This window comes from Haemorhous mexicanus, chromosome 3, assembly GCF_027477595.1.
Source record: "Haemorhous mexicanus isolate bHaeMex1 chromosome 3, bHaeMex1.pri, whole genome shotgun sequence".
Lineage (NCBI taxonomy): Eukaryota > Metazoa > Chordata > Aves > Passeriformes > Fringillidae > Haemorhous > Haemorhous mexicanus.
Genome location: NC_082343.1, coordinates 68370668 through 68398576, shown reverse-complemented (window position 1 = coordinate 68398576; position 27909 = coordinate 68370668). Strand labels below are relative to the sequence as shown.

General features: G+C 37.5%; 1 protein-coding gene across 2 annotated transcripts; it reads right to left on the bottom strand.

Annotated features, from left to right (window-relative positions):
- Positions 1 to 144: 144 nt before the first annotated feature.
- Positions 145 to 26510, bottom strand: GOPC (golgi associated PDZ and coiled-coil motif containing). Of its 2 annotated transcripts, XM_059842231.1 has the most exons (9): positions 26173 to 26510; positions 13160 to 13324; positions 10858 to 10881; positions 7394 to 7569; positions 6960 to 7125; positions 5632 to 5727; positions 4693 to 4857; positions 3806 to 3986; positions 145 to 3283 (listed from the first exon to the last, which is right to left on the bottom strand). In XM_059842231.1, the coding sequence occupies exons 1-9, from the start codon at positions 26446 to 26448 to the stop codon at positions 3165 to 3167; spliced, it is 1368 nt and encodes a 455-aa protein (XP_059698214.1). In that variant the 5' UTR covers positions 26449 to 26510; the 3' UTR covers positions 145 to 3164. The 2 variants fall into 2 exon arrangements, with proteins under 2 accessions (XP_059698214.1, XP_059698215.1); XM_059842232.1 differs by lacking the exon at positions 10858 to 10881 and having other exon boundaries at positions 26173 to 26504.
- Between the last annotated feature and the right edge of the window lie 1399 nt (positions 26511 to 27909).

Sequence of the window (27909 nt, the reverse complement as noted above, 5' to 3'; positions counted from 1 at the left end):
CCCATAATGTAATTATGTTTGAACAAATACAATAAATATCTGTATTTTGTTTGATACAACTGTGGATTAACATATACTGAGATGGATACAAACCCTCTTCACTGCCAAGAATACACTTCTACAAAGGAAATACTACATACAACCTTTGATCAGAGTTAAATTTATTGCCGTAAAGCACTTTCCTTATCTTACATGCTTTTAATTAACATTGGTCCCAGATGCCAACAAACACTGTCCACCTTTAGCTTAAAATACAATTGTCTTACTGAAGATTTTAATATGAAAGGAATTATATACCAAAAAAATTGAAAAATTATCTTTAGAATATTATTTTATTTTTTTAAGTAAAAATATATATACACATGCAAGTAAACTGTTTTACACTTTAAAAAATAAAAATTAAGTCTGAACACTGACTTTCCTCAGAAATTCTTCCAAGTCTAACTCATTAAGCCTCTGGGAATCAGCAGGACTGAGTCTTCCAGTTACTGACAAAGGGGAGAATACACACATTTGTCCATTGAATCTGGAAATCTCAACTTGCAAAACTTTTCTCAGTTTAAATATTAATCTCTAAGAATTTCAGTATGATTGCAAATAAACCAGTACGTTAAATCAGGTGGTAACAAGTACAGCGTACGTGGAGGCAGACTGTAGTGTCTGAGTGAAATCCTCCCATCCACAGCTAAAGAAAGATTAAAAAAACTGCTGGGAAGGAAATCTGGTGATAATTTACTGCTACCTGATATGTCTACTCCCAGTCATTTTCCTCAGCAATTGTTCCTTCTGTTGATCTCAGAGATTAAAAACAAAGAAGAGCAGAGAAAAGGTCTAGCAGATGAAGAAGAGAGCACAGCATCATGTGAAACTAGCAGATGAGGAATGTTAGGAAAATAACTCTAGAAACATTCTTCCACTTCAGGCTAAAACTGATCAAATGCATTGAACAGAAAATACAGTGCGCCATGAAGTAAGGAAGAAAAAATAAATAAAAAATTTAATCTTTCCCTCAAATAAAGGGAAACTGTACAGGAAAATTGAACATCTTTTAAAAAAGTGACAAGACTAGTTGGACAAGTCTAATCTCTAAAAACTGCAGGAAGATTCCACACAGCAATGATTTTCAAAGACAAGATGACCACAACTTAGCTTTCAACTGTCTCTTCCTGACAGAGAGGACATTGTGTGTTCCAGGCCACAGACAGTTTCAGAGCGCACTCTGCTTGAGTAGCTGTGGGAAAAACACAAATCTGGATGCAAAAGTTCTGGCAGTGAATTCATCTGCTAACACACAGCCAATGTGTCCTCAAGTTTCTGAAGCTTCAGAAAAAGAAACTTGCCTGGGGACCTGTTTCTTCTTCACACAGCTTTATTTTTAAATACTAGTTTCTGTTCGGTGAAAACTGTACAGCCTTGACTATTTTAAAAACCTTCAACAGTATGCTGTACGACAAACACTAGTATAAAAAATGAACCAAATAATGTTACTCCACTGAGTAAGTGAAGATCATGCACACGCACACACACACACACAAAATGATCGTGTAAATAGCGAAGTTAAGGGATTTATAAATAGCAAAATCTTTGAATAAAGTATATACATTTTTAGGCTTTTTCTATAAACATATAAATATATATAGTGCTCCGAAGAGAGACAAGGTAACTGTGTTCTACATCACAACTTAGAACATAAGATTAATTGATGTTACTCTAAAGGCCTTTGAGGTTTTTTCTTATGTATTTATACCCTACTCAGTTAACACTTGCAAAGATATCTTTTCACATTAGTTCCACTTTCAAAATGTACAAAACCATTTCACGTTACAGTTCAACAGCCTGCAGAGCAGTGAACAGGAAAGATGGCACTGCATGCTGAAATAGTAAGTGCGAAGACAACGTAGAGCTTGTCTGTAGAATGTGCTGCACTTCAGCAAGAGAGCTATAAATGGAGCATGAGAAACTGCTTGAGACACCATCCTCAACCTCCTCACCTGCAGACATGCCAGGGGCCTTTAGATGCACACCAATAAAAAACTATTTTAAGATACACCGCTCTCACAAAGGGAGTAACATTTTGCTTCAACAGTAAGACAATTATAGGTTAATAGGACTGCCATAACATAATACAGATAGGGCCAGGCACCGTATGACTCTGAGAACCTCCTGTAAAGTACTGTGCACTCAACTTCTACTTCTTTAAGGATTATTTTAATGTGAAATGAGTATGTTCAGTATCCATCAAAAGCACTCATCATTTCATAAGATCAAGCTAATGATGACCAATTCAAACAACTCTGCATTAGCAGTAACCACATCCATTCAAAAACAAACGCTAAATTGATGATGCTCAGAAAAAAATATCAAAGGGCTCACATGGATTGTGAGTAATTTTTCAACTATTTCTCTATTAAAATCCCATACTACTCTGTTTAACTACTTTTGGAGCAGGTTTCAAATGGAACAAATGGTGGTGAATTTAAATAAAAACAACAAATCCAAAAACCTCACTCATAAAATTACCATGGGCTGAACGATCATGATTAACAAGCACTCCACTGCTTATGTGGGTTTTGATAGTCTTTGCTCAAATAAAAGCTCTCACCTTTACTATTCTGAGGAAAGAAAAAAAGCGTTCTTTAAAGTTACAGTTCAAAAATCCTAAATACAAAACACATAGATGCAATGAACAAGTGTCCCCCCATCTCTCTAGGGTTAAAGCATGTTTCACACCAAACTGAACATCAGTTGTCCCTTTAAAACATCTGAGGGTCAAAATTAGGCCTGTCACTCATTATTCTGCTTCCTTAGGGACATCAATGAGATTAAGAGTGGAACGTACTGAGGTTATCCACTTTAAAAATCCCACTCTTTGGTGGGACTACTCTTTTATTATTAAAAGAAATTCATTTCCCATGCTGTGTGTTCGGTAACTACTGTGTGTCACGCAAAAGACAGTTTTCCACATTTAGAATTGCTCACAATGAAGCCCTGAGGTAACCGCCTTTTTTCCAGGCAACAGTAATACAGTTCCTTTTGACATTTAATCATCCTTTTACAACCTATACTAGTATATGCAACTTTTAGCAGTCAATATTGATTATCAATTGTTCCCAAAGATGGGATCAGTCCAGGATTTGCCTTTTTTTTTTTTTTTTTGATCGTTTTTAGGATAAAGATTCAGCAGAACGGGCTAATTTGGGTGCAGTGTCTTCTAAAGAAGATTCAACTGAATTCCCCAGGTCTCCATTTTCATGTCCATCAATACTTGGCTTCTTATCAAACACTGCAAGTTAAAAAGAAAATGGATTTAAGGAAAGAAGCAATCTTGGGAAGGACAGATCAGTGATCCTTGTTTCAAAAGCTGGAATGTTTCCTGAAATGATTACTAAAATTAAAGCTGACAGGTTTTTAGCAGAACAGAGCATGGCAGGAAAACAGGAACTGTTTCTTTGCTTTTCTAATTTAAAAAATGTATCTGAAGAAGTCACCAACATGAAGTGTTAAGGGGAATTAACAACTCCTAGTCAGAGGTAGGAAAAGATAAGAATAAATTTGAATTTCAACCTTTGGGAAATGATGACCAAGAAAAAAGTTCATAAGTTAATACAGTTAATTCAGTTGTATCTAAGTAAACCAGGCCAAACAGTGAGGGACCAACCAGATGAAGTGACAGTCTATTAGCAGGTTAATTGAATTGACAGCAGATTAATTTTACAATGAATATAAAAAAAGTATTTTCCAGAAATTGGTTTGCATATTGAGACTTCAGAATTAAACTGCACATAACACATTTTAGAAGGTTTACCTTGTGAGGGTTTGACATCCACATTTGCATCTTTCCTATTAGAACTTGAATTTGCACCTTCTTCCAATTCATCAAGATATAAACGGTAACGGTGTCCACTCTCATCCTCATATTCTACGTTTTCGTCATCCGAATCAACTTCTGGAGCAACATACACTACTTCAAATTCGATTTCACCTCTCTAAAATGTAGCCAAAAATACAAATTTACTTACTACTGCACAGCTACCCAGCAGAATTACCAAGATGAGCTAGGTTACTAAAAAAAAAAAAAAATACATTTTACTATTGTAAACGTATTGCTGTAAATTCAATTCAGTTGACACTGATTCAATTGTGCTGAATATTTTGGGTAGGTATCTGAGTTTTTACTGACTTAAGTAGAACAGCTCTATAGCTAAGCTTTACTAAAACTACCCGTATTTCTTATATGCCAGTACATTTCAAACAGTGATTTCTAAAGAGGAAGTTTTTTGATAAATCAGGCACACGTGTTAATTGTCGGAAAATGGGATACAAATCAGAAAGAAGATTCTAGACCACAAAGATATGAGAAACATTGTTTGGCTGGAGCTGTTCAGTCATAAGAGTAAAGCATATGTTAACTAAATAGTTATTTCTGTGGGGCAATGTAATAAATTGATTTTCATCAGCCTTACTGAATAATGATTAGCCAATACATGTTTACCTGAACCACTACTGACCCAGCATTTTTCTCCTTAAATTGCAAAACATAAGAGGATTAAGTGTAAGGTGATAGAGCTTCAAGAATAACTGTATCTTAGCATTACACTCTATTTAACAGGAAACATTAAAATTCAAGGTAATTCAACAGGCAGAACACAGGAAACACCTAGATGCGCCTACAGATAACAGGTCCAAACTGACCTGTTGGGAAAGAATAGTTACAGCTTCTTTATGCTTGGCATCTCTTAGATTAACTCCATTTACTGCCAGAATAGCATCACCAACATGCAGTCCTCCACATCGATCAGCAGGCTGCCCAGGATGGATTTCAGAGATCAGTATTGGAACACCATGCTCCTTCCCACCCTATTAAAAACAAAAAAGAAAGGCAAATTTTAATTAACTGAGATGCTTTTTAATATAAAATTGACATTCTGATAGTAGCTCCTAAAGTGCTTATTTCAACTTCTGTTTTAGAAAATTAGAAATCACTCTTCAAACAAAGAATGTTTAAGAATGCGTGAGTTGCTTCCCTTAATTCTTCTCCCCACAGAAGAATGGAAAATTTTGAATACGGACTCAAAGTCAAAGCATGCAATTCTGAATACTAATAAAACTATAAAATCATATACAAACTCATAAAAAGCAGAAAACCTCATTAAAAAAAGCATATAAGGCATCATATTGACTTGCAAGAAATAGTATTCATATTTAGAATAAAAGTCTAATAGTAAAAAAATTCCAAATTTGTTGTAGAAAGTTTACACAGCTTTTGTTAGGTGAGAGATGTCAATACAGGTATTTTTAAAAAAGTTATAATCACAACAGCTAATCATCGGAAGTAATGTTTCAGATTGTCTCTGCTCTTCTAAATATTTACAGCTGGAATCACCCCTGGCTAATCTGCTAAAGTGTCTATACCCTACACATAAATCAAAATCCTAAGTTTAACATAAAGTAGCAATTATCTATTTCCTAATCTATCAAAATGGGCCTTGAAGGTCTATGACCTTATGGATTTGTGTATGCTTTTTTCATTTGTTCTAATCACACATTTACTGATCCATGCATTTTACAGAAGCAGGAATACAAACTTGAATTGCTGCTTTTGTGTCATAGAAAATAAATGCAAATATTTACTGTGATTGAAATTCCTAGTCCTTCATGGTCTTCTTTAACTAGCAAAACTTTTCTGATTGGACCAACACCTTGACTCTTCTTTAAGGCATCAGGATCCTGGTTTGATAAAAAACAAACATAGCACAAACATAAATGTGTGAACCAAAAACTGATGCATTTCAGCATTTTGGGTTTTTGTAATTATATACAGGCAGTGTTATGAGCAACAGAGTTTCAGACTAGCTCCAGGCAGGACAAACTTACAGCGCCTCTTTACAGAAAGGGAGTGAAATCAGAAAAGATTCCTCATTATGCACCCCTGATGAGAATAATTATTTAAATTACTTCACTGCTGATTAGTGCACAACACAGAACTTAACTTCAAAAGAAGGAAATCAGCTGCATATTAAAAACACTGAGGGACCACATGAAGAAGTGCTGAAATGCTATATGATGTAAACTATCTTAAAAGTAACCAAATGACAGAAGATGATGTAATATACTCCCAAGGAAGAGGTTGCTTACTTGAGTTTATTTTTATTGTAATAAAAATAAACAACACCAAAAGCCATTGAACACAAATCTAAAAGAGAGACAAAAGAAATCAAGATTTGCTTTTTCCTTTTGTTAAGTCACTGATGCCATTATGCACACCTTTAAAATCACAAATACATGTATTTGTCCATCAATGTTTTACACGCAATTAGCAACATAAGCAGTATGACCAACTGACAGCAGCACCTGACCAACTAAGGTATTTAGAACAGATCAAAGCAATGCATTTTCCTGAACACTGGGGTGATTAACAGGACATGTGCCATGGTGAGTGAGTTTTACCAAAAATGCCCATAGTGAAATGCTGTTTAAAGGTTTTGTTTTAAAAAGTACCTTTAGGAGGGAAAAAAACAACCCATAAATAATTATTTTACAGAATGTCAATTTATCTGTCCTTTTAAGAAAAAAAATTAAAATCAATTTCAGTTTAATCTAATGCTAAAAATTTAATTCTTGATTTTTGTAAATAAGTTAGATTCACATTTTGAAACCTAGGTTACAAAATTCTGCTTTAAAGCTGTATTTATACACATAAATATATACTTTTATATCAGAGGCTAAGTTTTCAAAAGGACTGAGTGTTCCTAGGTAAGTCAAAGTTATTGTATCATCTTCCATGGTCATTTAGAGGGTTGTGCTACTCAGCATGGAACTGTCCTTCAGCATACAAAAGGACAACATATTTACAAGTGACATTTGAAAAAAACACAACACTGAAGTGAAAACAATCACAAAGATGAAGAGGTAACTCATGTCTGGAAATCATGAAGGAATGGCTCATCTTTTCAACTTACATGCCCTGGTGGTGCTTGCATTGGTCGTTTGAGATCGTTCCGACCTCGACAAGCTCTAATGACGGTTTTGTGGCGGTGAAGGTGTATTTCTGCCTCCAGCTGGTTCCACAGCTTGTCATGAGCAGGTCCTTTCATATCCCGGCCCAGTAACTGAATCTGCTGGACCCTACACAGTGAAAAGAGATCAACAATGCTGCATTACAACAGGGAAAGCAATACATGGTAGGACTCATACACCTCATCAGGCTACAGCACATGATCACGCAGCAACTGGCGCAAGAACCCTGGGGATTTTTGCTCTTCCTTTTGTCAATTAACTGGAAACGTGAGTCTTTTCCTCCTTAGTCTTAACCTTGAACCCGCTTCTGGGGATGCAAAGGAAGGAAACAACAACAAACATCTTATGCTAGGGGACATGGATTGACTTCACATACCTTCCAGCTAGCTCCTTATCTAAATACTTGGCTGCCAATCTTGCTCCATAAACCTCAGCCTGAAGCACAGCTATGTGTCTACGGAGGGCTTCATTCTCCTTCCTTAGCAACTTCACCTCAGCTTCCAGTTGAGCTTCTTTGACTTTTTCCTTCTTGTTAGCTTCAAGTTCTCTCTCCTTTAAAATGACAAAAAAAAAAGGAAAATAAAAGAATATTAAAAAGCTTTTATCCAAGTTAATAATAAAAGAACACTTACTGTTTCTACACACACAATATGAAATTATTTTCCTGTGTACAAGACATGCATGCAGGAAAAGAAATTTATAAAAACAACAAAAAACAAAGCAGGGACTCTGGCACTACAGCTAGTGGTTTGCATACTATCCTACACAAAGGTGGCAAAATTTAATATCATCCTTACATTTTCTTGTCTTGCAAATAGGAGATTGAAAGTTAAGCAATACTAATTTCAAAATTAAAGAGTAACCCTAAAGTTATTAAATATTCCAATTTAACTAAATTCTTTAACTATTATGATGATGATGATGATGACATGGAAATGTAAGTCCTTATGTCCTTAAAATGACAATTACTTTCATGCAAACAACCAAGAAATGCCCAGCCAGAGACGTTTCCAGATTAGAGTCTGAAGACCACATAAATAAAGCCAAGGATTCTACACATGAAGATGACACCCTGACAAAACTAGAAGAAAATTAGTGCAAAATAGCTCTGTTAAAAGAAAAAACCCGAACAACAACCAAACAAAACAAAAACAAAACCCACATTAAAACCCCACTTTAAGCAAGCTATCACCCTGTGCTTCATACCCTAAAAAAGGAATTATGGAGATATAAATTAGTCCCACACTGTTCCATCCCAAATGTACACAAACTGCATAGTCATTACCTTATCTAATAACCAATGTACTGCTGCAAAAGGAATTAGATTGCTAATTCACAAAATCTACTTTAAGAAGAGCATGCTTGATAACTTGGATCTTTTATATCTTGCTCTGCACACCTTTTACAAAGTGGGGGAAAACCAACCAGGAAAATAGTAAAGACACAGGATCTAATACTGTTTCCTTTCAAAACTGGCTGTCAACTGAAACAGCAATAAAAACGAAGTTCACCATAATGCATTTCTGAAAACACCCGGAGTACCCAAAACCCCCTTCTCTGTACCTGTACCAATTACATTGTTTAACAAATAAAACCAGGAAGTGCTACTAAAGAAGCAAGAGGACCGATATAAAATTTTACAAAACTGGCAAGACAAATCTGTTCTCAAATTGTGCATATGCTATTCACTATTCCAAACCTGGATATAAAACCATTAATATGGTCAATATCACCACATTTGAGAAGCTACACAAAGCTGGTCCTTCCAAATGGAATTATTTTCACAATAGAGAGATGGAAGCATTTACTGACTTTGCCAGAAAGTCACCTCTGAATTTGATAGACTCTACTGCCTCCCTCATCTGTCAAATACTTTTATCAGTTTAGAAGAACAGAGTACACACCTATGTACATGTTGGTCAAGAACTGCCCAGCACAGTGCTTAGGAGGAGCAGCTCAAAGATTGCTTGAAATCACTGGCATTTCACATCCTGCAATTCCCATTATGACCCACCTTCAGATCAAGTTTGGCTCCATAGATATGTCAGCAAACATACCACACAGAGTCACTTCTGGCCTCTGGCCTTTGGGTTGGAGTTGTCTTGTGCGAATGACTCTGCAGCAAATCTCTCTCTGAACTGCAGAACCACACCTAAGCCAAGAATTTTGACTAATCTACATTTCAAAATGGGAGTTTCTAAGATTATACCAGTCCTTTCTACTATTGTTTTGGTCTTGGGATATTTTCATTACAAGAATTCCAAGTGCCACCATGCTGTGCTGTCCCATGCTCTGCCACACACTTGAGGAGTAAGAAGGCTCACAGTTCGACTTAACGTCTGTTTTACAGTAACTACAAAGTCCACATACAAATACAGTGTTCCTGTTAGCTCTGTTCCTATTGTCAATATTGCATTAAGGTGATCTAAATAGTAGTACAGGCTCCCTGTTTGTCCAGTTTTCGAGCATCTATTATTTGACAAATACAGAAATACAAAGACTAGAATTTAAGATAGGCATATTCCAACCTCCCTCAGAAAAGTGAATTGCTGAAGTGATCAAAGATTCTTGATTACACAAGTGAATTTCAAGCAGCACATCTTACAGTAATTATATAAAGTAGCCAGCTTAAACACCCTCAGACTCAGGCTGCCCATTGATTTTCTCTGAATCTGGTTTGTCATTTAAATTAAACAGGAAGCCAAATGTTACACTTCTACGTAGAATCACTTTTAGTCATGCATTTGAAATGTTACACCTAAACTACAAAAATACAAGGGAAATGCAATCCCGTAGAAGTGTTCTCTTCCTATTTTCTCCATTATTATGACTACTCTTTTGTGACAGAAGTGCAAAATTACACCCAGAAACCAATCTTCTATGGACCGTCTCCAACTGATCACCACATGAAATCAACAAAAAAAATTTTAAAAGGTTTGCAATACAGAATTTCTGAAGATGTCCTGAAAGAGCATGTCCTGTTTTAAATGACTGTCAAAAGATTTGACCAAAGTCTCAAAACTGTTCAAAGAAATCAAGGAAGTGAAGTTACAGAATAGTTTCATGCTTTCTAGTGTTCATAGTATGGCACAGGCTATGAAAACAAAAAATGCATTTTCTGTTGGTAATTAAAAAAAAAAAAAAAGTTACAGCAAGGTTGAAGACTAAAATTTACAGTTGCCAGCTATTCTGTGGCTTTTCAAAAAACCAAATACTGAGTAATGATAACGAAGCATGTAACATAATAAAAGTAGAAAAGCTGTTTGAAAACCTTTCAAGTTTGTTTAAAAACCTTTCACTGTGAAAAGATAAAAGTCAAGCTTGCTTCACTGCTTATTTATATCTATGTATTATTGAGTTCATATGCTTTTGGCTGTTACATCAGCCAGTAAACCATATTAAATTATGCCCATGACAAAAATCAGGGGAAAAAAGGGGAAGTTGACGTGATTTTTTTAAAACATAACATGCAGAATACTTCATATTACACTCATAGATGTGTACAGTGTTTATGCTTTAGCAATTGTATAACATCTTGACAGTTTTTGAGATACTGCCAGAACAATCTTTCAGAATGTCAAGTTGCCGGATACCACCCCAAACTAGATGCAGCAATAATAAACAGAACACATACAGAATCAGGAAAAAGGGCACCACATCTAGAAAAGAAAAATTAAAATGCAAAGGAAATTCTTTACACAGCATGTTGCCAACTGTTGGGACGAAGGAACAAGCCAGATCTGTTTTGCCAGTTTCTGAGGCCAACATATATATAAGTTGTTGCACAAAACAAAAGCACTGCTAAACATAAAAAAAAAAAAAGGCAATCAGCATACTTACCATTTCATCCACAGAAAGGACAGACTTAAGACAGAAGAAAAGAGTTCCATAATTAGAGAAACAGGCAATAGGAACTTCAAGAAAATGCAACAACATAAATTACTTAATCCAAAAGGACTTCACCAGCAGACTGTATATTTCATCAGATTGCATAAACAACAAAGACACTGCTACAATTCTATTTAGCAACAATTTTGGTATTTTGTAGTAAAATTTATTAAAAATCTAACTAAAAACTTTAGTGTAGTATTGAAAACAACACCTTCTCCTAAAATACCAAGAATCTCTATAAATAGCAAAATAATGCAATATACCTGAAAGAATCACAGAAAATCCATTTGGCAATATAACATTACACAGCTAATAGATATTTTTTTCCTTTCAGAAAGAACAACATAATCTGAGTTACGAGAGGAACATAAAGGACAGGCAGAAATACCAGAAAAGGCATCAAGTGCAAAAAACAAACACAAAAAAAATTCAATCAGGCAACTTCATACTCTCACAAAGAGTTATTATGATTGCACTAAGAAGATTCCCCACCCCTAAAAATGGACTTGGCCTAAACTACACAATAATCAATTGCTTAGCAATCTAAACATTTTAAAATGTCTTAGTTCACCACTGCATACAGTTTTACAGATTACAGAGTGTACACTTATGCTAAGAGTCTAAAGAGTCTACATACAAAATAAGAGTGTCTGTCCCTCAAGAAAGGAGGAAATTAATTAATTGACGTTTATTTCCCCATTGCACATTCTGTTGACATAGTTCTTTGCCCTCAGAGACCTTCTGACTGCCAGAAGGTCATCACAACAGTTTCATTCACCCAAACATCAGAGGTCCCATTTTATTGTCATTTAAGTGGCCTCAGTTTTGCTTGCTCTAGCTTTGCAAACTTTCATAGCTTTCTTTATCTAGAATAGTTTAAAATTGAGTTTCTGTCCATTAAAGCTATGAATTCCCTAAAGGCAAAGTAAAACGAACTCAAAACACTAGTCCTCATGTTTATAAAAAGGAAAAACTAAAGGAACTCAAGCAGAGAACATGAGTCTAAGCTGTTATAAAGTTCAATTTCAACACAGATAAAACTGAACCTATGTACGTAAAATGCCTTTATTGTCCCCTGTGGGAAGAAGATTGCTGTCAATAGCATGGAAAATTAATATATCTTTAGAAATCACTTATAACAAGGTAACAAGAAACAAAAAGCTTTCAAGTGTGTGTGTTACTCAGAAGTTACGTTGAACTAAGAGAATCTGGGGACCAAAACCACTTATAGTGATGTGTTAGCTTAAAAAATTTTCTACATGTAAACCTGAAGTCTAATACTTACAAAATGCTGATGATATTTAACTAATGCTTATTTAAAAGCCATGAGAATTATTTAGAGCCCTATATAAACTTCACCATACTGTAGCCATAATTTAGTACAGAATAAATTATGTGTGGACAATCCAGAAAATGTTGCTTTCATACTGCATATACAACTATTTAGCCCTAGGATGACAGCTCTAATCAATTACAGCTTTTGAATCTGAAACACAAAGAATTTGGGTTACTCCTGTTGCTCAGTGGTTAGCCTAGATATCCTTTAAAACTTACAGTCTACTACTGTGTTTTATTGTACTTTAATTCATGGGACAAAATAGCAAAAGAGACTAATCTAATGCTCCACATATGCTGGGAGTAGGTATTTGCAAAAAAAATGTGAAGCAATTTTAGAAAGTCAGAGACAGAGTGATTCATACCAACAGTTAGAAAACACATGTATACAACACTACTCTACTGTATTTTTTAATTTACAAAGTCATAGTATTAGAGCCTGAACTTGTGAAATGGCTAGTAACAAGGCAGTCTATGCCCAGGCTATCAGTCGATGTTAACTAACTGTACAGATTAATTGCTGTTAACTTTTCATGGGCTTTGTAAAGGTCTGAGTTTTAAAAAAACATGCAGTCTACTGAGTGCTTCCATTACAGCCTTCTTGTATTATCTTTTGCAACTTCAGTCTTCAGAAAAACTTTATAAATCACAAAAACATTTTCTTTTTTTATTTTCAGAAACCACTAAAAATGGTTTATTTACAAAAAACTTCTTAAATCCTTACTCTTTATTCTGACATTATTCATCTTATTTTTAATGGTTGCTAACAACCATCTATAAATGTTATTAAAAGCAAAAAAGCTAATATTTTTAACTTGAGAGTTTGTAATCAGCTTATTCACACCTTCCAAGGAAGAACTTCAGCCAGGAGAGGAAGAAGAGTAATATAATCCCACATTCAAGTTGCCATACTCACCAGTTTTGCCTTAATAGCCCCAGAGTCAACATTCTGACCAGTCTTGGCATGTAGCTGAAGCTGAACAGCATGGAGCTGCAAAAGCTGATCGTGCACTTCCTTTTCCAATACTGCTTTTTCTGCCTGTGTTTCTGTCAGCTCAGACTTCAGATCAACCAGCTGTGCCTGTGAAGATACAATCCATCATAGTAATGAGAGCAAGGATTAAATGGGGTCACCAGAACTGTGACATATAACAGCATTTGCTGGTACAGGGATGCTACACCTGGTGGAATGCAGGTTAAGAATCCCTGATATCACCCATTCCTCTGCAGCCCAGCTTTAACACTGGGTCATTTGCAGGATTTTCTCCCCAACTTGCCACAAAATTCATGCAGACACAGAACCAGCATCAAATGACGATACTGCCAAGAGTAACAACAGCTGAGCTTTCCTTCATGCAGACACTGGCATGTGATGCTGATGTCCACTCCAATACAAGGCAATGGCATTAAACTTATGTAGGATTTACACCCATAGCAATGCAAATACAATTTTAAAATGCAAAATTATTAAATCTTACTGAAAAAAATCGCTCCAAGTAAAATGACAGTTATTTATCCAATGCCGAAGTCAAATTATCCCATTTACAGCTGGTCTATTTTCAACTGAAAATATTTCAGAGCTTAACTGAAATAGCAAATTAGTTGAGTAAACCAGAAGTGATGAAATGCCCCTTAAATGCATATGCAGAAAACAAGAAATAGTTATTAACTATTGAAAAAAGTGGTTTTGAAACATTTTTAAAACAGTTTTCATGTAAGGTTTATGTTACAAAGCAGAAATCTGTAATGAAAGAACAAATACTAGCATGTTTACAAAGTTATTTATTATCTAGGTTCATGTAGCATTTTATAAGATAAGCTACATTTAGATAAGCTTTAAAGCTACTATTTGCCAAAAAAACCACATAATATTATTTCAGGGGATTTTTAGGTAAATTCCCAGAGTATGTTTTTGCATCCAAAAGATTTGGAACTAAAGACCAAAATGAAAAATTACTAATTCTTAACAAATACCCTCTCATATTGAAGCAGGGTATTTTAGTTATTGCAACAACATTATACTAACATTCAAATTAACAGTGAAACTCAAGTTGCAAGGCAACTTGGCATAAAATGTCTGTATCAGTTAATGAAAAAAACGCAGAAAGGATTTGACTATCAGCAGGGAGGATTTACTGGGTCTAACTTCAGGTACATAGTTTAGATGGACAGCTTCTCAAGCTTACAGAGTAATTCAGAGACAAGCAGGCACTTCCAGAGGTGATTCAGAGCACCCAGGATGCAACTGATGAGATGGATCAAGCCAACCTCCAGCGTGCGGCTGCCAAGAAGAACAATCTCCCCTCCTGCCTCTTGGCTATGTCCTTTAGTCCCACGTCTCTGGGACTGAACACAACAGAACAACCTCCCCCTGTCCCTTGAGGCAGAGCACTTATTTTTTGCCAAAAAAACTGGAGTTGCATGTATTTTCACCTTCCAACTGCCAGAATATCAAAAAAACCTTGAAAAATTTGCAAACCCTTGCAAGAAAGCAGAAATTGCCTTTTACAGTAAGATGATGTTTAAAATACTACAAAGCCAAATAATTTCAGAGAAATGAGTTACTTACAAAGCTGCATTGCTGTCCCTAGTGACCAGCCAGAGTTAAAGTCTCTCTGCTGTGGTTTACCCACCTTCTAACAAAAGCAGACATGCACCTGAACTAACACAGCAAATGAAAATATCACCAGCATACAAGCTGAAGATACAGTACAGACCAGATAACAAAGACCTTAATAATGAAGGCACAGTTTGACCCAGTCACAATTTCACATAATAACAATATTTTGTTATTATTACATATTGCATATATTAAACCTATAAAAAAAAGAGACCACTACTGTCTTACTCCTTTCTAACAGTTGACATGCTGACTTTTATTGCTTTTTTTATACACAACACATGCTCTCTCATCTACTCTAATTCAAAAGACCCGTAGAATGGCAAAGTGGGGAGCAGCTAAATTTGACCAATTTAATATTGTCCAGCCTCACCTAATAGAGAATGGCAATTGGAGTTCTGGTGGGGAAAAAACCCCAAATTTATTTCCCTGTGCAAATAACAAAGCAGCAAGAATGATGGCCACCAGCTTTGCAGGGTGAGTGATGCCCCACACATATCAAAAAAAGACTGTCAAACGCATAATAAAAATCAAAAATAGCACTCTGCATACAACCTGACATTCAAATACATATCTTGCTGTTTTAATCATAGGATCATTGAATCACAAGATAATCTGGGTGCAGAGGGACCTTAAAGACCTGGTTCAAACCCCCTGCTCTGGACAGGGACATCTTGCACTAGACCAGGTTGCTCAGAGCTCCTTCCAACATGGCCTTGAACACTTCCAGGAATGGGGCACTCCAGACAACCTGTTCCAGGGCATCACCACCCTCACAATAAAGAATTTTTTCCTACGATCTAGTCTAAATGTACTCTCAGTTTGAAACCACTCCCCCTTGCTCTGTGACTACATGCTCTTGTAAAAAGTCCCTCTCCCATCTTTCTTGTCTCCTCCCTCCAGTTACCGTAAGGCCTGAATAAATAAAAAGCACAAAATAAAAAAAAGCAAAATGAGAAATTATAAGAGCATATATAATGGAATTAATCTGTTTACAGATTATGAAAAGTCATAAATCTATCCCCAGGAACCAATGCAGGCACAAGAGTCACATCAAAATGCAAACACAACAAGCTACTTTCATATCCTATGATCTACTTCTATGAAGGCTGACAAATCTTTACATTACTTCACAGAAGCTCTGCCATTTTCAGCTCGGCCAGCTCACTTAATTTTCCATTACTTTTACTAGCACCATTTTTTACTCAAATTCCCTCAATTTGTTATAAAGAAAACATGGAAGGACTGTTGGAAATTCAACCTCTCTGTCTTCAATTTGGAAGCTACTCAGTAAAAACCAGGGATGGGGTAGCGACAGCAGATGAAATCATGAGCACAAACAAGGTCTATCAGTAAAGCCATGCCTTCTCAGGGCACCATTCACTGCATGAGGCAAGGGCTCTGCCAAAATGATAGCGCCAGAAAATATTATATTTCAATGTCTATAAACATAATAGGATAAACACAGGGATAAACTAATGCTGCACAAGCAACTGTATTAATCCTTTAATTTGGATGCACTCTCCCAACAAGACTGTCAAAAAGAGGTGCCATGTATTTTGGAGGTCACCTGCAACTACCCTAGAATTTGCAGAGAAGTCACCTGGGGGCAGAAGTTACAAACATCCAGCCACAGGAGACCATTGAGCTTCATGGTTAGGTGAGTTCGGGAAGAGCCACCAAACAACAAAAACAGAACAGAAACTTTGAACAGGCAACAATGAGGGGCAGAAGTTGAAGAGAAGGTAGTGTGTTCACTTTCATAACCTCCTCTTAACTGTAACTTGCTGATTCAGCCAAAAAAGAAACCCTTCTGGGCGGAACACAACTGTGCAGATCAGCAATTACCACTCACCAGCAAGCACCACACTGCAAGGTTACACCTTAACTTCTCTCTGCCCCCTCCTTTGTGTCTCTTCTCCAGCCAATGCATAGCAAACAGCACCACCAGACTGTGGTCATGGAAGCAGGATTTAACCATGAAAACCTACACCTACACGAATCAAGCAGGCAAGACATCAATCTACTGCTTCAGATTACCACCACAGGCTATTTCTAAATTCTACAATTCAAGTAAAATGGAGATCTTGGTCAAATTCACCAAACAGCAAAACTCAGCATTTATCTTCCACACAATCTAACATCCAGATGATACCAGAAAAATAGTTTTAGAAAGCTAACCAAACATGTAGTCAATTCTGAGACATATTTTGCCATTTACCAGGTGTTTTATATTTCTCAAAGGTCTTACAGCTATGAAAGTTAAATGCTCATTCAACAGAAATAATTCAAGAATTTATAAACTACTCTTTTTCTTCCCATAGGAGATAAAAGAAATCATGGCATTAAGCAATTAATATTTCTTCCACAGAACATGTCAAAAATTAAAAAAAAATTAAAAACCTCTAGGCAAAAGAGCCCATACAATGTCCTACTTTTAATCAACAGTTCTTATTGCCTGTTCAAGCAGTTACAAATTATCAAAAAATGGAGTTTGTTACATTATCATACAATGAATATGTATTTTAAGCTGGCAATAAAATAAATGTCCTCTTAAATGCTGGGATTAATTGCATTTATAGTCATGGAGTTCTTAAAGTCTTAACTAGTGTTTTTCATCAGGAGTCTTAGAACAAAATATTAGTATTTAAGTCTCTTCCAATCAATTTATATTTTTCATATGATGATCTGAACGTTTTTCACAGAAAAGTGACCATTAATTATGCTAACAGAATAGTTAGAATCACTAACCAAAAATAATTTATTTCTATTAGATCTCAGAGACATACTCAAAGATTTTATACTAAATTTATATATTGTAAAAAACAAGAATGTAGATCTTGCCCTGAACAGCTTACAATGTAAATACATCATTTACATTTACAATGTAAATACATCATGAATAAATGTAACAGAAGTACAAATACAGCTGGGTATTTTTGTATAGAAGTGCACAACAGGAAGCAGACAAAGGCTAAAACCACAAGTTATGCATGACTGCTCAGAAGCATCACTGCTTGAATGAGGCACTAGAAGATGGCAATATTGCAACCCCTGAAGATCTAAAGCATGAGGGGAAACACACAGAAACTGAGAAAACTTCACAAAGTGGGATGATGGTGACTTACATACCATGGTGACAGGAAACAACTTTCTCTACTGATAGAGAAACTAGCAGAGGGCTGAGGGGCAAACTGATAGATGGCATCACTAGATAAGACAACAGGCTTAGCTTTGGGAAAAGCTGTTTCACTATCTTAGCTATCATTGCAGTAACTTCTGCAATATGGACAAGGGCTGCATTTAAGCAAATAGATATAAAAAATATCTATGGCTTACACATTGCCCAGACATGAGTACTCAAAAGTGGAGCCATGCTGAATTGGGAAGCTGGGTCATAGATCCACATACTACTAGGGAGGACAGTGGCATTATTCACCACAGCAAATAAAAATAAGAGGAAGACCAGAATCATCTCAAGTGTAATGAATGCACTCCTTGCTGTATGAATTTCTAGCTCAAAAAAAGTCTAGACATAATTCAAACACAGTAGAAAACTCACAGATCTTTCAGTGAAAGGAAGCTAGATACAAAGGATCCATTAGCAGCCTCAAGTGACTAGAAGTCATAAGCCAAGCAATCATCAAATGCCTTTAGCTTTTGTTTAATTTCAGCATACACCTTAGTCATTCTTATGCCAAGCCTTCTAAAATCATAAAATCTCTAAACTGTCTTTCTAAAGATTTTTTTTCCACCATAAAATCTCTGATTGCCAGAAGTTAGGAGTTCATTTCAGAATTTTTTAGTTACCTAAATAAGGCCATCTAGTGCTATCTTTTTATCTGTGTGTCTACATTTCTCCCTATTTCACCCTCCTTCCCTGTTGATTTGAACTGAATTAATTTTCAAAATACAAATGAATCTATTAAAGGGGTAAAGGTGTGTATGATTAAAGTTCCTACAACATACAACTTTTACACTAAACAGCTGCTAGCAGGAAAGAGTGACAGATTAGTGCCCTTTCAGAGGAAGAAGTGGGAAGACTCAAATCTTTAGCTAATTTGTTTAATCCTCACAGAGACAGAAGCCGACAGCCTGGCGTACAGGCAGCACACGTGCAGTTCTGAGCTAAAGACTGAGCCGCAGTCTCATGTCCAGCCAACTAACCAAAAAATGCAGGGATGAAAAGGCAAAGGAAAGGATGCTGTGATGTGGAAACTGCTAGATCATACAAGGGAACAGGAACTGCCTGAAGGCAGTGACTTCAGAAGGTCTTAGTGACTTGAAAAAATGCTCAACACTTCCATTCCCCACAAATCACGAGATTTCCAAGCTCCATTGATTCTGTTACTAATAAAACACCTCTGGTGTACATACATATATTTAATAGCTAATTTTAAAGGACAGGTCCTTAAGTATCTTGCTATGGGATCAATCCAAAATTCACAGACAAATCAAGTTTATGAGATGTTTTATTTCCTCAGCAGCATATTATGTAACTTATACCAGACTCCATAAAGTTTACCAACATATGCCTTTATGTATTTCAACACTTAATCCTGATCAGGTCTATGAGCCTTCTGATTTAAAGGCTGCAGGACCCAGGATCATGAAACACAACAGAGCACACTGCAATGCTGCAGTGGCTCCTGTCCAAGCATATGCACAAAAAAGCAGTATAAATCTCAAGATATGACACTAGCATATCTGCTTATCATTTCATTCTGGAGGCATTTTTTTAAAGATGGAAACATCATTTAAAGGCAAATGCAGGTAAAAAATAAAAATTTTAATTATGCTTTATAAACAATGAAATCATTATTCCTTAGTGTTCCCATGAAATTACAGAAGTGCAGGACAGAAAACACTTTTCAGAACATGACAGCTGCAGCTCCTACCGCCCGCAGACATACACTCAGACACCAGATATGCAACAACAACAGAGCCTGGCCTGCCCAGCCCATATACTGCCATGTTTTCATGGGGTCCCCTTGCATCAGCCCCTAGATGTGAAGTAGCCAAAGCTCTTAATTATTACACTTCTCTAATTCCTTGAGGAAAGGATTGACTCCATTATCTCACCAGTATCACTTTACCACTTTGCCTACAGCTCTCAAAAAAAAAAGAACACTCTACTCTTCCTCAGTCTTGACTATTCGATTCTTCCTGCCTACTGAGCAGCATTTGCTGCAATATGGCACACAACCCTCTAAAGTTTAATGGACTGCTTTGAATGAGAAACCACGGAACAGAGCAGAGCCCTGTTTAATCTCATGGTGCTCCCTGCAAAGCTGCACAATGTGACAGCACTGCACAAAATGAGTTTCTGAATAGATGATACACTTGGAAACCATATTTTTTATGATAACGCCCCCAGTTTCACCTCAGTGCTTAACACTTGTCAAAGAGGAAAAAGTTACAAGATATTGCTGGAAAAGACTGTACTGACAGATTATTAGATTATATTAAAAGCCTTTATTTCATTATTATTGTGACCCCAAAAAGGACCTTTGTGGCTTCAATTTTTAGCTAATGCTAAATTTAACAAAGCAGTCTTTATCTTGTGGCTAATAAGAACATGAACAACAAAATTTATGACCAATGATTCTCTAAATAAACAGTATGGTAGTGTAGCCATGTAAGTAGTCCTGGTAAAAATGCAGTGCATGATACTGAAGACACAAATGAATCATAAATTTAATTTAATCCACTTTTATTATGTCCCATACAGAAGATAAAGGACATAAGACAAATGAGTTGCTCCATTTCTCAGGTTCTATTCTAGTCCTGACAAAACATTCGGGGTCAGCAAATTAAAAGGATGCAAAGCCCCACTCCTCATTTTTTATCTTCTCTGCTGAAGACCATTCTGGACATTTAATTATCTGCACACTTTTCCTCCCAACAACCAAAGGATAAGTAATAATACCACATCTTAAATAAAGCATCTTAAAAACTTGGTTTCCATTTACATAAATGGATACATCCATCAACACTTTTACACTTTTACACTGTGACTGATCTTTTTCACTTCTATCATTAAAATACTGGCTACTGTTTCTTGATACTGTTTTACTTTGTGCTTGACTGTTTTATTCTGTTTACACCTACTTATAGAAGAACAAATCACTTTTTTTTTTAAAATCACTTTCCTGACAGGGACAAATTTCTGACTGCCTCACAATGACTATTTCTGTCAGGTTGCCCATGCTTCTAGTTGCTTATCAGGAAGACACAAATCTGTTCTTAGAAGTTTATATTGATGGTTTTATTATTGCCATTATTTTGAAATCCATACTACCTATGCAACATAAATCAGTAAAAAAAAGTAAGAAATATAAACTAATATATTGGTTTCCTCTCATTTTCTCTTTGGTAGCTCCCAACAAATGAGACAGAAAAGGAAAACACTTTACCACATACAGACTGAAAATTAATTAGTCTAGTTAAATTTGTATAGAAGTATATAGGCTTCTGATACAGGAAAATATTAATTAAGTACAGGCATACTTGTAATTAGAAAGGGCATAATGATTCTAATAGAAGTTATATGTATCACACTAATAATAACTTAGTATATAAACTGACTGGGAAAATGCAGGTAAATCTATACTTCCTGAAAATGCAAAAAACGCTCAAATTTTAGCATATTAAATTAGCTGGACCAAATCTCACTCCACCAATATTTCAAAAAAACATACTCTATCTAGTACCAACAGATTTCTAATTCAAAAGTGAAAAAGTCTTACAAGTCCAATTAATAAAATAATACCTCAGTAACTACTGGAAATATTAATGACATTTGAAAAAAGTAAACAAGCTATTGCAACTATTCTATATGTATGTATATACACACCTCACAAGGACAAAAAAATATCTTGGTCTTCAACAAGTGCATTTCTCACTACAAAATAAAGGAGGCAGGCAAAAAAAAAAAAAATCCAGACAGACATTCTTAAGAAGGTGCATGGTCCTACCTTGATTAAAGTAGTGCCAAACAACAGAGCAGGACTGTACTTCTGCAGTGTGTTCCATAAGATGGACTTGTATGCTTATAGTACGTCACCATACACATAAAGCCACCGACATTTAGCTTTTCCAGTTTGCAGTTGGGGCTTTTTATATATACATCTTCATATTACCCACATAATTCTGTATGTGCTTTAACTGAATAGGTTACAAGTTACTTACAAAAGAGTTCATCTTATAAAACCACATTCCTCTAAACATGCTGATCCAACTTAATCACAGACATAAAACTACATTTAACTTCTTAGACATACATGGTTTGCTCAGCTTTAGCATATACACAGGCTTAATACATCTGCCAAGATACAGGGTGTGCTCCACCAAACATTCCTTTCTAGCTCGTTCATTTAAAATTACAGAATCAGATTGGCAGTTAAAGTGCCAGAGTTAAAGTCAAGTTCAGTTTTCACTGGCACATTGACCTACTTCTTTTATTTCTACAAAACTGCAGATACACAAAACTTTTATTTTTTAAAATTGACATTTAGACAATGCCATAGTCAATAGTCAATAGTCAAGTGACAGTCAAACAAGAAAAACAAAACCTATGAACTGCTTCTCAGTTAAACATTTTCTAAAATCTCACACACTGACCACCAGCATGCATCTGCTGCCTTATTTGGCTTTCCAACAGAGAAACACAAAAAATTTCCTTCAAAATGTCTGTTACCAGCTCTAAAAGACCCAGGTCCTTGCTATCCTACAAACAAGATACACTTCTCCATTTGTTCACAATGAAATGAGGCTGATCTCAGAAAAGACAGTGGCTTATATTGCCAAACACCTTTTTTTCCTCCTCTTTGACAAGTTACTTAATTCAACTCTGTCCTACTGTGACCAGCAGGAAAATTATGAAAACAAACAATGAAATGAGGCTGATCTCAGAAAAGACAGTGGCTTATATTGCCAAACACCTTTTTTTCCTCCTCTTTGACAAGCTACTTAATTCAACTCTGTCCTACTGTGACCAGCAGGAAAATTATGAAAACAAATCCTCCCCCCAACATATCATTAGTTTAATTTAAGACTGAAAATATTATCAGCACAGTAGTAGATTTATAAACTATCACCATGCTAAGCACAAGTAAATTTATTTGCATACATCCCCTGTGCATCTGAAATACCTTCAGGCTCCTTCTAAAAATAACCTGGCCCAGAATTGCCAACATATAGCTGCCTCCTGGGAAACTACTGTCTTCCTGGAACATTTCTCTCACTCTCCAGAAACATCCTTCATATAATATTTTACCTAGACTCCTCTCTCCATCTTGCTGTAGATATACAGCAAGATGGCAACAATTTTTTTGGGAAGTCCTACAGCAGGAGCTTCCATCCACCAGATCTCAAGCTGTGCCTCTTAAAAGCGATTGTACCAATCAGAGAAGGTGTATTAAGCTGATAAAGCGGATAAACCAAAGTCTGAACTGCATTTCTTGATTTTTGCCTGCAATATTATAATAAGACTCGACAGTTTTGGTCAAGGAAATGGTATCCACAAACAACAGAATGATATTCATAACCTTTTGTTGTTTTCCTTTAGGAAATAGTATCACTTATTCAGTAAGACAAGTCCAGTCAAATGCAGCTGCAGGACTGAGCTTAGACAAACTTAGTTCAGTCCAAGTATTATTTTAATCCAAAGAAAGGATTTATTTGTACTATTTTAGTATTTCTCAAGACGGATCTAATTTATTGGCTTGAATAAGTGTAGCTAAAGTAAACTATTATAGAGGACATTTTTGTGACAGTGACAAAAGCTTTCTATTAAAATGTACAAACAGTATAAAGTTACAATGGTGAGTTATTAAGAAATGCTTGCAACCTTAAAATTACACGAAGTACAGTAACTCACATTATAAAAAAGAAGCAAAACTCCCAATCACATCCTAAATGCCAGTACGGATATTAGTGATTTCTTTCAAAATATGTAACTGTACTCTTCATATTGGTCACTGGGGCTTCTGACTAGAAATCTGTGCACCTCATTTTCAACAGAGCAGCTCCATCTTTTGGAGATTTTAAATGGCAGCTTTCATTTCAAGTTTATGACTACAATAAACATGAGGTCCTAAAATTAACAACCTTCAAGGCAATACTAAAGTCTTTTAAAGGTCTTTTTGAAAGATAAAATCGCCTCTACATGTATGAGCCTAAAACTACTCACAGTAATAAAAATACTTTACAAAGTAACACTATTTATTCACTTCCGAAGCACTCACTCTAGATTATCAGTTTCATTTTTATCAAATAATTACCTCAAGCATACACAAAAATAATGCTAATTATTAACAACTGCTAACTGGGCTCCTTTGCTCCTCAATTTGTAAGAGATTCAGGTACAGATCTTCAGTTTTTTTAGGTGCTCCTGATGATTTAAATTAGATACAAAAAACCTTTCAGGATCTGAGCTATATATTTTCCTTTCAAAACATTTAAGCTTGAAACAACCTTTTAAAGAAATACACTCTCTTAAAATAACCTGAAAATTCACTTGGTTTACAGGCCTGCACACAACAACCCACCATGCCTGTGCAACATGCAATAAATTCTGATTATCTACCATAAACTCACAAATCTTATTTTACTGTACTCCACGAGGCCCACTTTATAGGTTGGTACTGTATATGTGTGTGCGTATACATATAAACATATATCTCACCCCAGATATGAGACAGCATATCAACATGAACACATAAAGGAAAGGAACATAAACATCACTACAGTAAGCATTCTGGTGAAAAAAAAAAACCCTAGAAAAAAAACTCCTAGTTTAACGAGATCTTTGTTCTACTCTGAAAAATCTGGCTCCTCTGTAAAATTCCACGGGTTCTTTTGCATAACAATGTCTTCATACCAGGAAGAAATCTGATTAAAACCAAAGACAATCTACTTACTTCCTACTGAAAGACACACCTTCAGAAGAGCAGGTTACTGCTTGAAGACTCTAAGATTCTTTTATTTTAATAAGTGTAACACAAAGGATTGAAAGAAGGGAATTCTGTCTATTGAAACTCTTACAAAGCCCCTATTTTCACGGTGTCTCAGAATTTCTCCTCTTACTGCTATACCCTTACAAGTTAAAAGAACAAGCAATAGAAGTCTAAAAAGTATGGCCTACAAGAGACAATGTAGAAAATGGAAGGCTTTAATCCAGGAAAAAGGTAACTGAGGAAGAAACATTAAAAGCCTTCTAATCATAGACAAGAGGGCAGCTCACATTCACACCTGCTGAGAACACCACAAATAACACCAACTAAGCCAAAGATACTCAGGCTGGATAGATACAAGATGACCATGAAGTTCTCCAGAATCTCCTTCCAGAGCACTCCAGTTCTTTCACAGGCCAAAGGACCTACAGCCCTGCCTCTCAGCAGCATCAGGACCAGATAACTTGGCTCTGGCTTCTTTTCTCCCAGCCTGACAGAAACTCTCTATCAGGCATGAAGAAAACCTTCAAAAAGGAAGGCCATTTATTCTTCTCCTCACAGAATGTGCAACCCCTGCTATTATTTTCAGTTACTAAGCTTGGCAGAGAGCTATCTGATCTGCTTTGAAGTGTGAAGGAACAAGAGGACCTGTCAAAGTCCATCCCCAATCCACTTTTCTGTTTCCTTTACTGGTAAGGAGGAACAATGTCCTCATTTTGACTACTGACTATAAGCTTTAAGCACCTCGATCTTGCCTTTGTCCCTCCTTTTATAAGTCTTTCGAAATTCACATAATCTAGGAATATATTAGGCTGGAAAAGAACTCTGGGATCATCAAGCTCAACCTGTGACCAAACACCACCATGGTAACCAGACTAAGTCTTTCGTTAAACACCTCCAGGGACGGTGTTTACCGTCCACCATCACCACCCTCGACAGCACATCAATGTCTAACCAGCCTTTCTGTGAAGAACTTCTTCTAATGTCCAACCTAATCCTCCCCCAGCGCAGCATAAGACTCTGTCCTCTTGTCCTGACTCACTGCAGAGACGACCAGCCAGCAGCATCTGTTGCCCAAAATTCCTGCTTTCAACATCACAGAGAACTCCTCTGGCACGCACCGCTCAATGCCAAACCTGCAATTATCAAACCCAGAGGGAGGATGGCCGCGGCCAGGCCCGAATCCTAAAACGCGGGGCCTGGTGAACCTCCCTCAGCGGCTTTGAGCGGGGAACGAGCAGGAAGAATCCCGGGGGAGCTCCCTCTGCCCCCGGGGCAGGGCCCGGCCACCAGGCACGTCCGGAGGATGCGCCCCCGGCCCGGCCCCGCCCGGGGCCACGGCGGCCCCCTCACCTCCAGCTTGTGGTTGATCTGGGACACGGTCTGAGCCTTGTGGCAGAGCTGGGCGAAGCACGAGCTCAGGCTCGTCATCTTCTGCCGCCCCTCGTACGTGATGTCGGCCTGGTCGGGGTCGATCTCGCCCAGCAGCAGGTCCACGTCCACGAACGCCTTGTCGAACTCCTTCTCCAGCACCTCCAGCCAGCGGAACATGGACACTCCGCCGCCCGCCGCCGCCGAGGCCGGGCCGGCCGCGCCCGGACCACAGGGACCACCGCCCGCCGCCGACATGCTGCCGCCCGCTCCCCTCACAGCGCTGCCCGCACCGCTGCCGCTGCCGCCCGCAGGACGCGCCCCCAGCCCCGCTCCCGGGGCAGCCACGCAGGGAGCGCGGGGACGCGCGTGCGCGCCGGCCGCGGGGCCGCCTGCTGGTGTGGCAGGCAGCGCCGGCCGAGCGCCGAGCCACCGAGCGGCCCGCCCGCGCCGGCAGGGGGCGCTGCGGGCCGGCACGAGCTGGGCGTGAGGGGAGGGAGGCTCGTCCTGGCCGAGCGGGTCGGGAGTGTCTCCGTGTCCTGCCCGTGTCCCCCCCGTCCTTCCTGCGTCCCCGTCCCTGGCACTGGAAGCGTCCTCGGGCATATTATTGTAATTGTGGCCAGTTTTATGTTGACATATAGTCCATACGAAACTAGGCTACGTTGGTACATAGTAAAGAATAAGAATATGTACATAGTAAAGAAAAAGAATGCGGATCTTGCCCTGAACAACGTAAATTTACAATGTAAATACATCGAGGGAAGGGTGAATAAATGTAACAGAGAAGTACAAATACAGAGGTATCTCTGCAGAGAAGTGCCCAAGAGGAAGCAGACAGATGCCATGATAAAGACACAACTTCTTGCAGAAGGATCACTACTTGAATGAGGCACTAGAAGATGGCAATATTGCAACCCCTGAAGATCTAAAGCATGAGGGGAAGGAAACACACAGAAACTGAGAAAACTTTACAAAGTGGGATGATGGTGACTTACATACCAGGGTGACAGGAAACAACTTCCTCTACTGACAGAGAAAGCAGTAGCAGAGGGGTGAGGTGAGAGATGGCATCATTAGATAAAGCAATGACAACGGGTTTAGCTTTGGGAAAAGCTTTTTCACTTCTGAGCTATCATTGCAGCAACTTCTGCAATATGGACAAGGGCTGCCTTTGAGCAAATAGACACAAAAGACATCTATGACTTACACATGGCCCAGACATGAGCACTCAAAAGTGGAGCCATGCTGAATTGGCAATAACCATATATACTCCAAAATTGTGTCATTTTGGAGTATATATGGTCATTTTTATATAAAAGGGAGGGGGAAAGAGGAGTCTGCACTACTGTATTCACCAAGGTGCTGAGCATGTGCAATCCACACAGCAGGATTTGCAGTGACACATCCATTGCTTGTGCTCAGAAAAGATGCAAGTTTGCAAGTATTGTATGAAATCATAGAACCATAGAACATTAAGGCTTGGAAGGGACCATGTAACCCTAACTCTCCTGCCATATGCAGGGACAGCTCCCACTAAAATGGGTTGCTCAAGGTCTTATCCAGCCTGGCTTTGAGCACTGCCAAGGATGGGGCATCCACAGCTTCTCTGGGCAACATGACCCAGTCTCACCAACCACAGAGTAAAGAATTCCTTCTTAATATCCAACCTAGTCCCAAATGGACTGCTGCGAGCACCGTTGCATCTCTAGAAGCACCAAT

What these genes read in the sequence shown, in the direction of transcription:
- GOPC (XM_059842231.1), bottom strand. Translation starts at nt 26,448, where the DNA reads ATGTCGGCGGCGGGCGGTGGTCCCTGTGGTCCGGGCGCGGCCGGCCCG. An exon ending in AGATCAACCACAAGCTGGAG is followed by an intron (nt 13,325 to 26,172) that starts GTGAGGGGGCCG and finishes GTATCTTCACAG; the next exon opens with GCACAGCTGGTTGATCTGAA. An exon ending in TCCTTTCTGTGGATGAAATG is followed by an intron (nt 7,570 to 10,857) that starts GTAAGTATGCTG and finishes GTCATTTTAAAG; the next exon opens with GAGAGAGAACTTGAAGCTAA.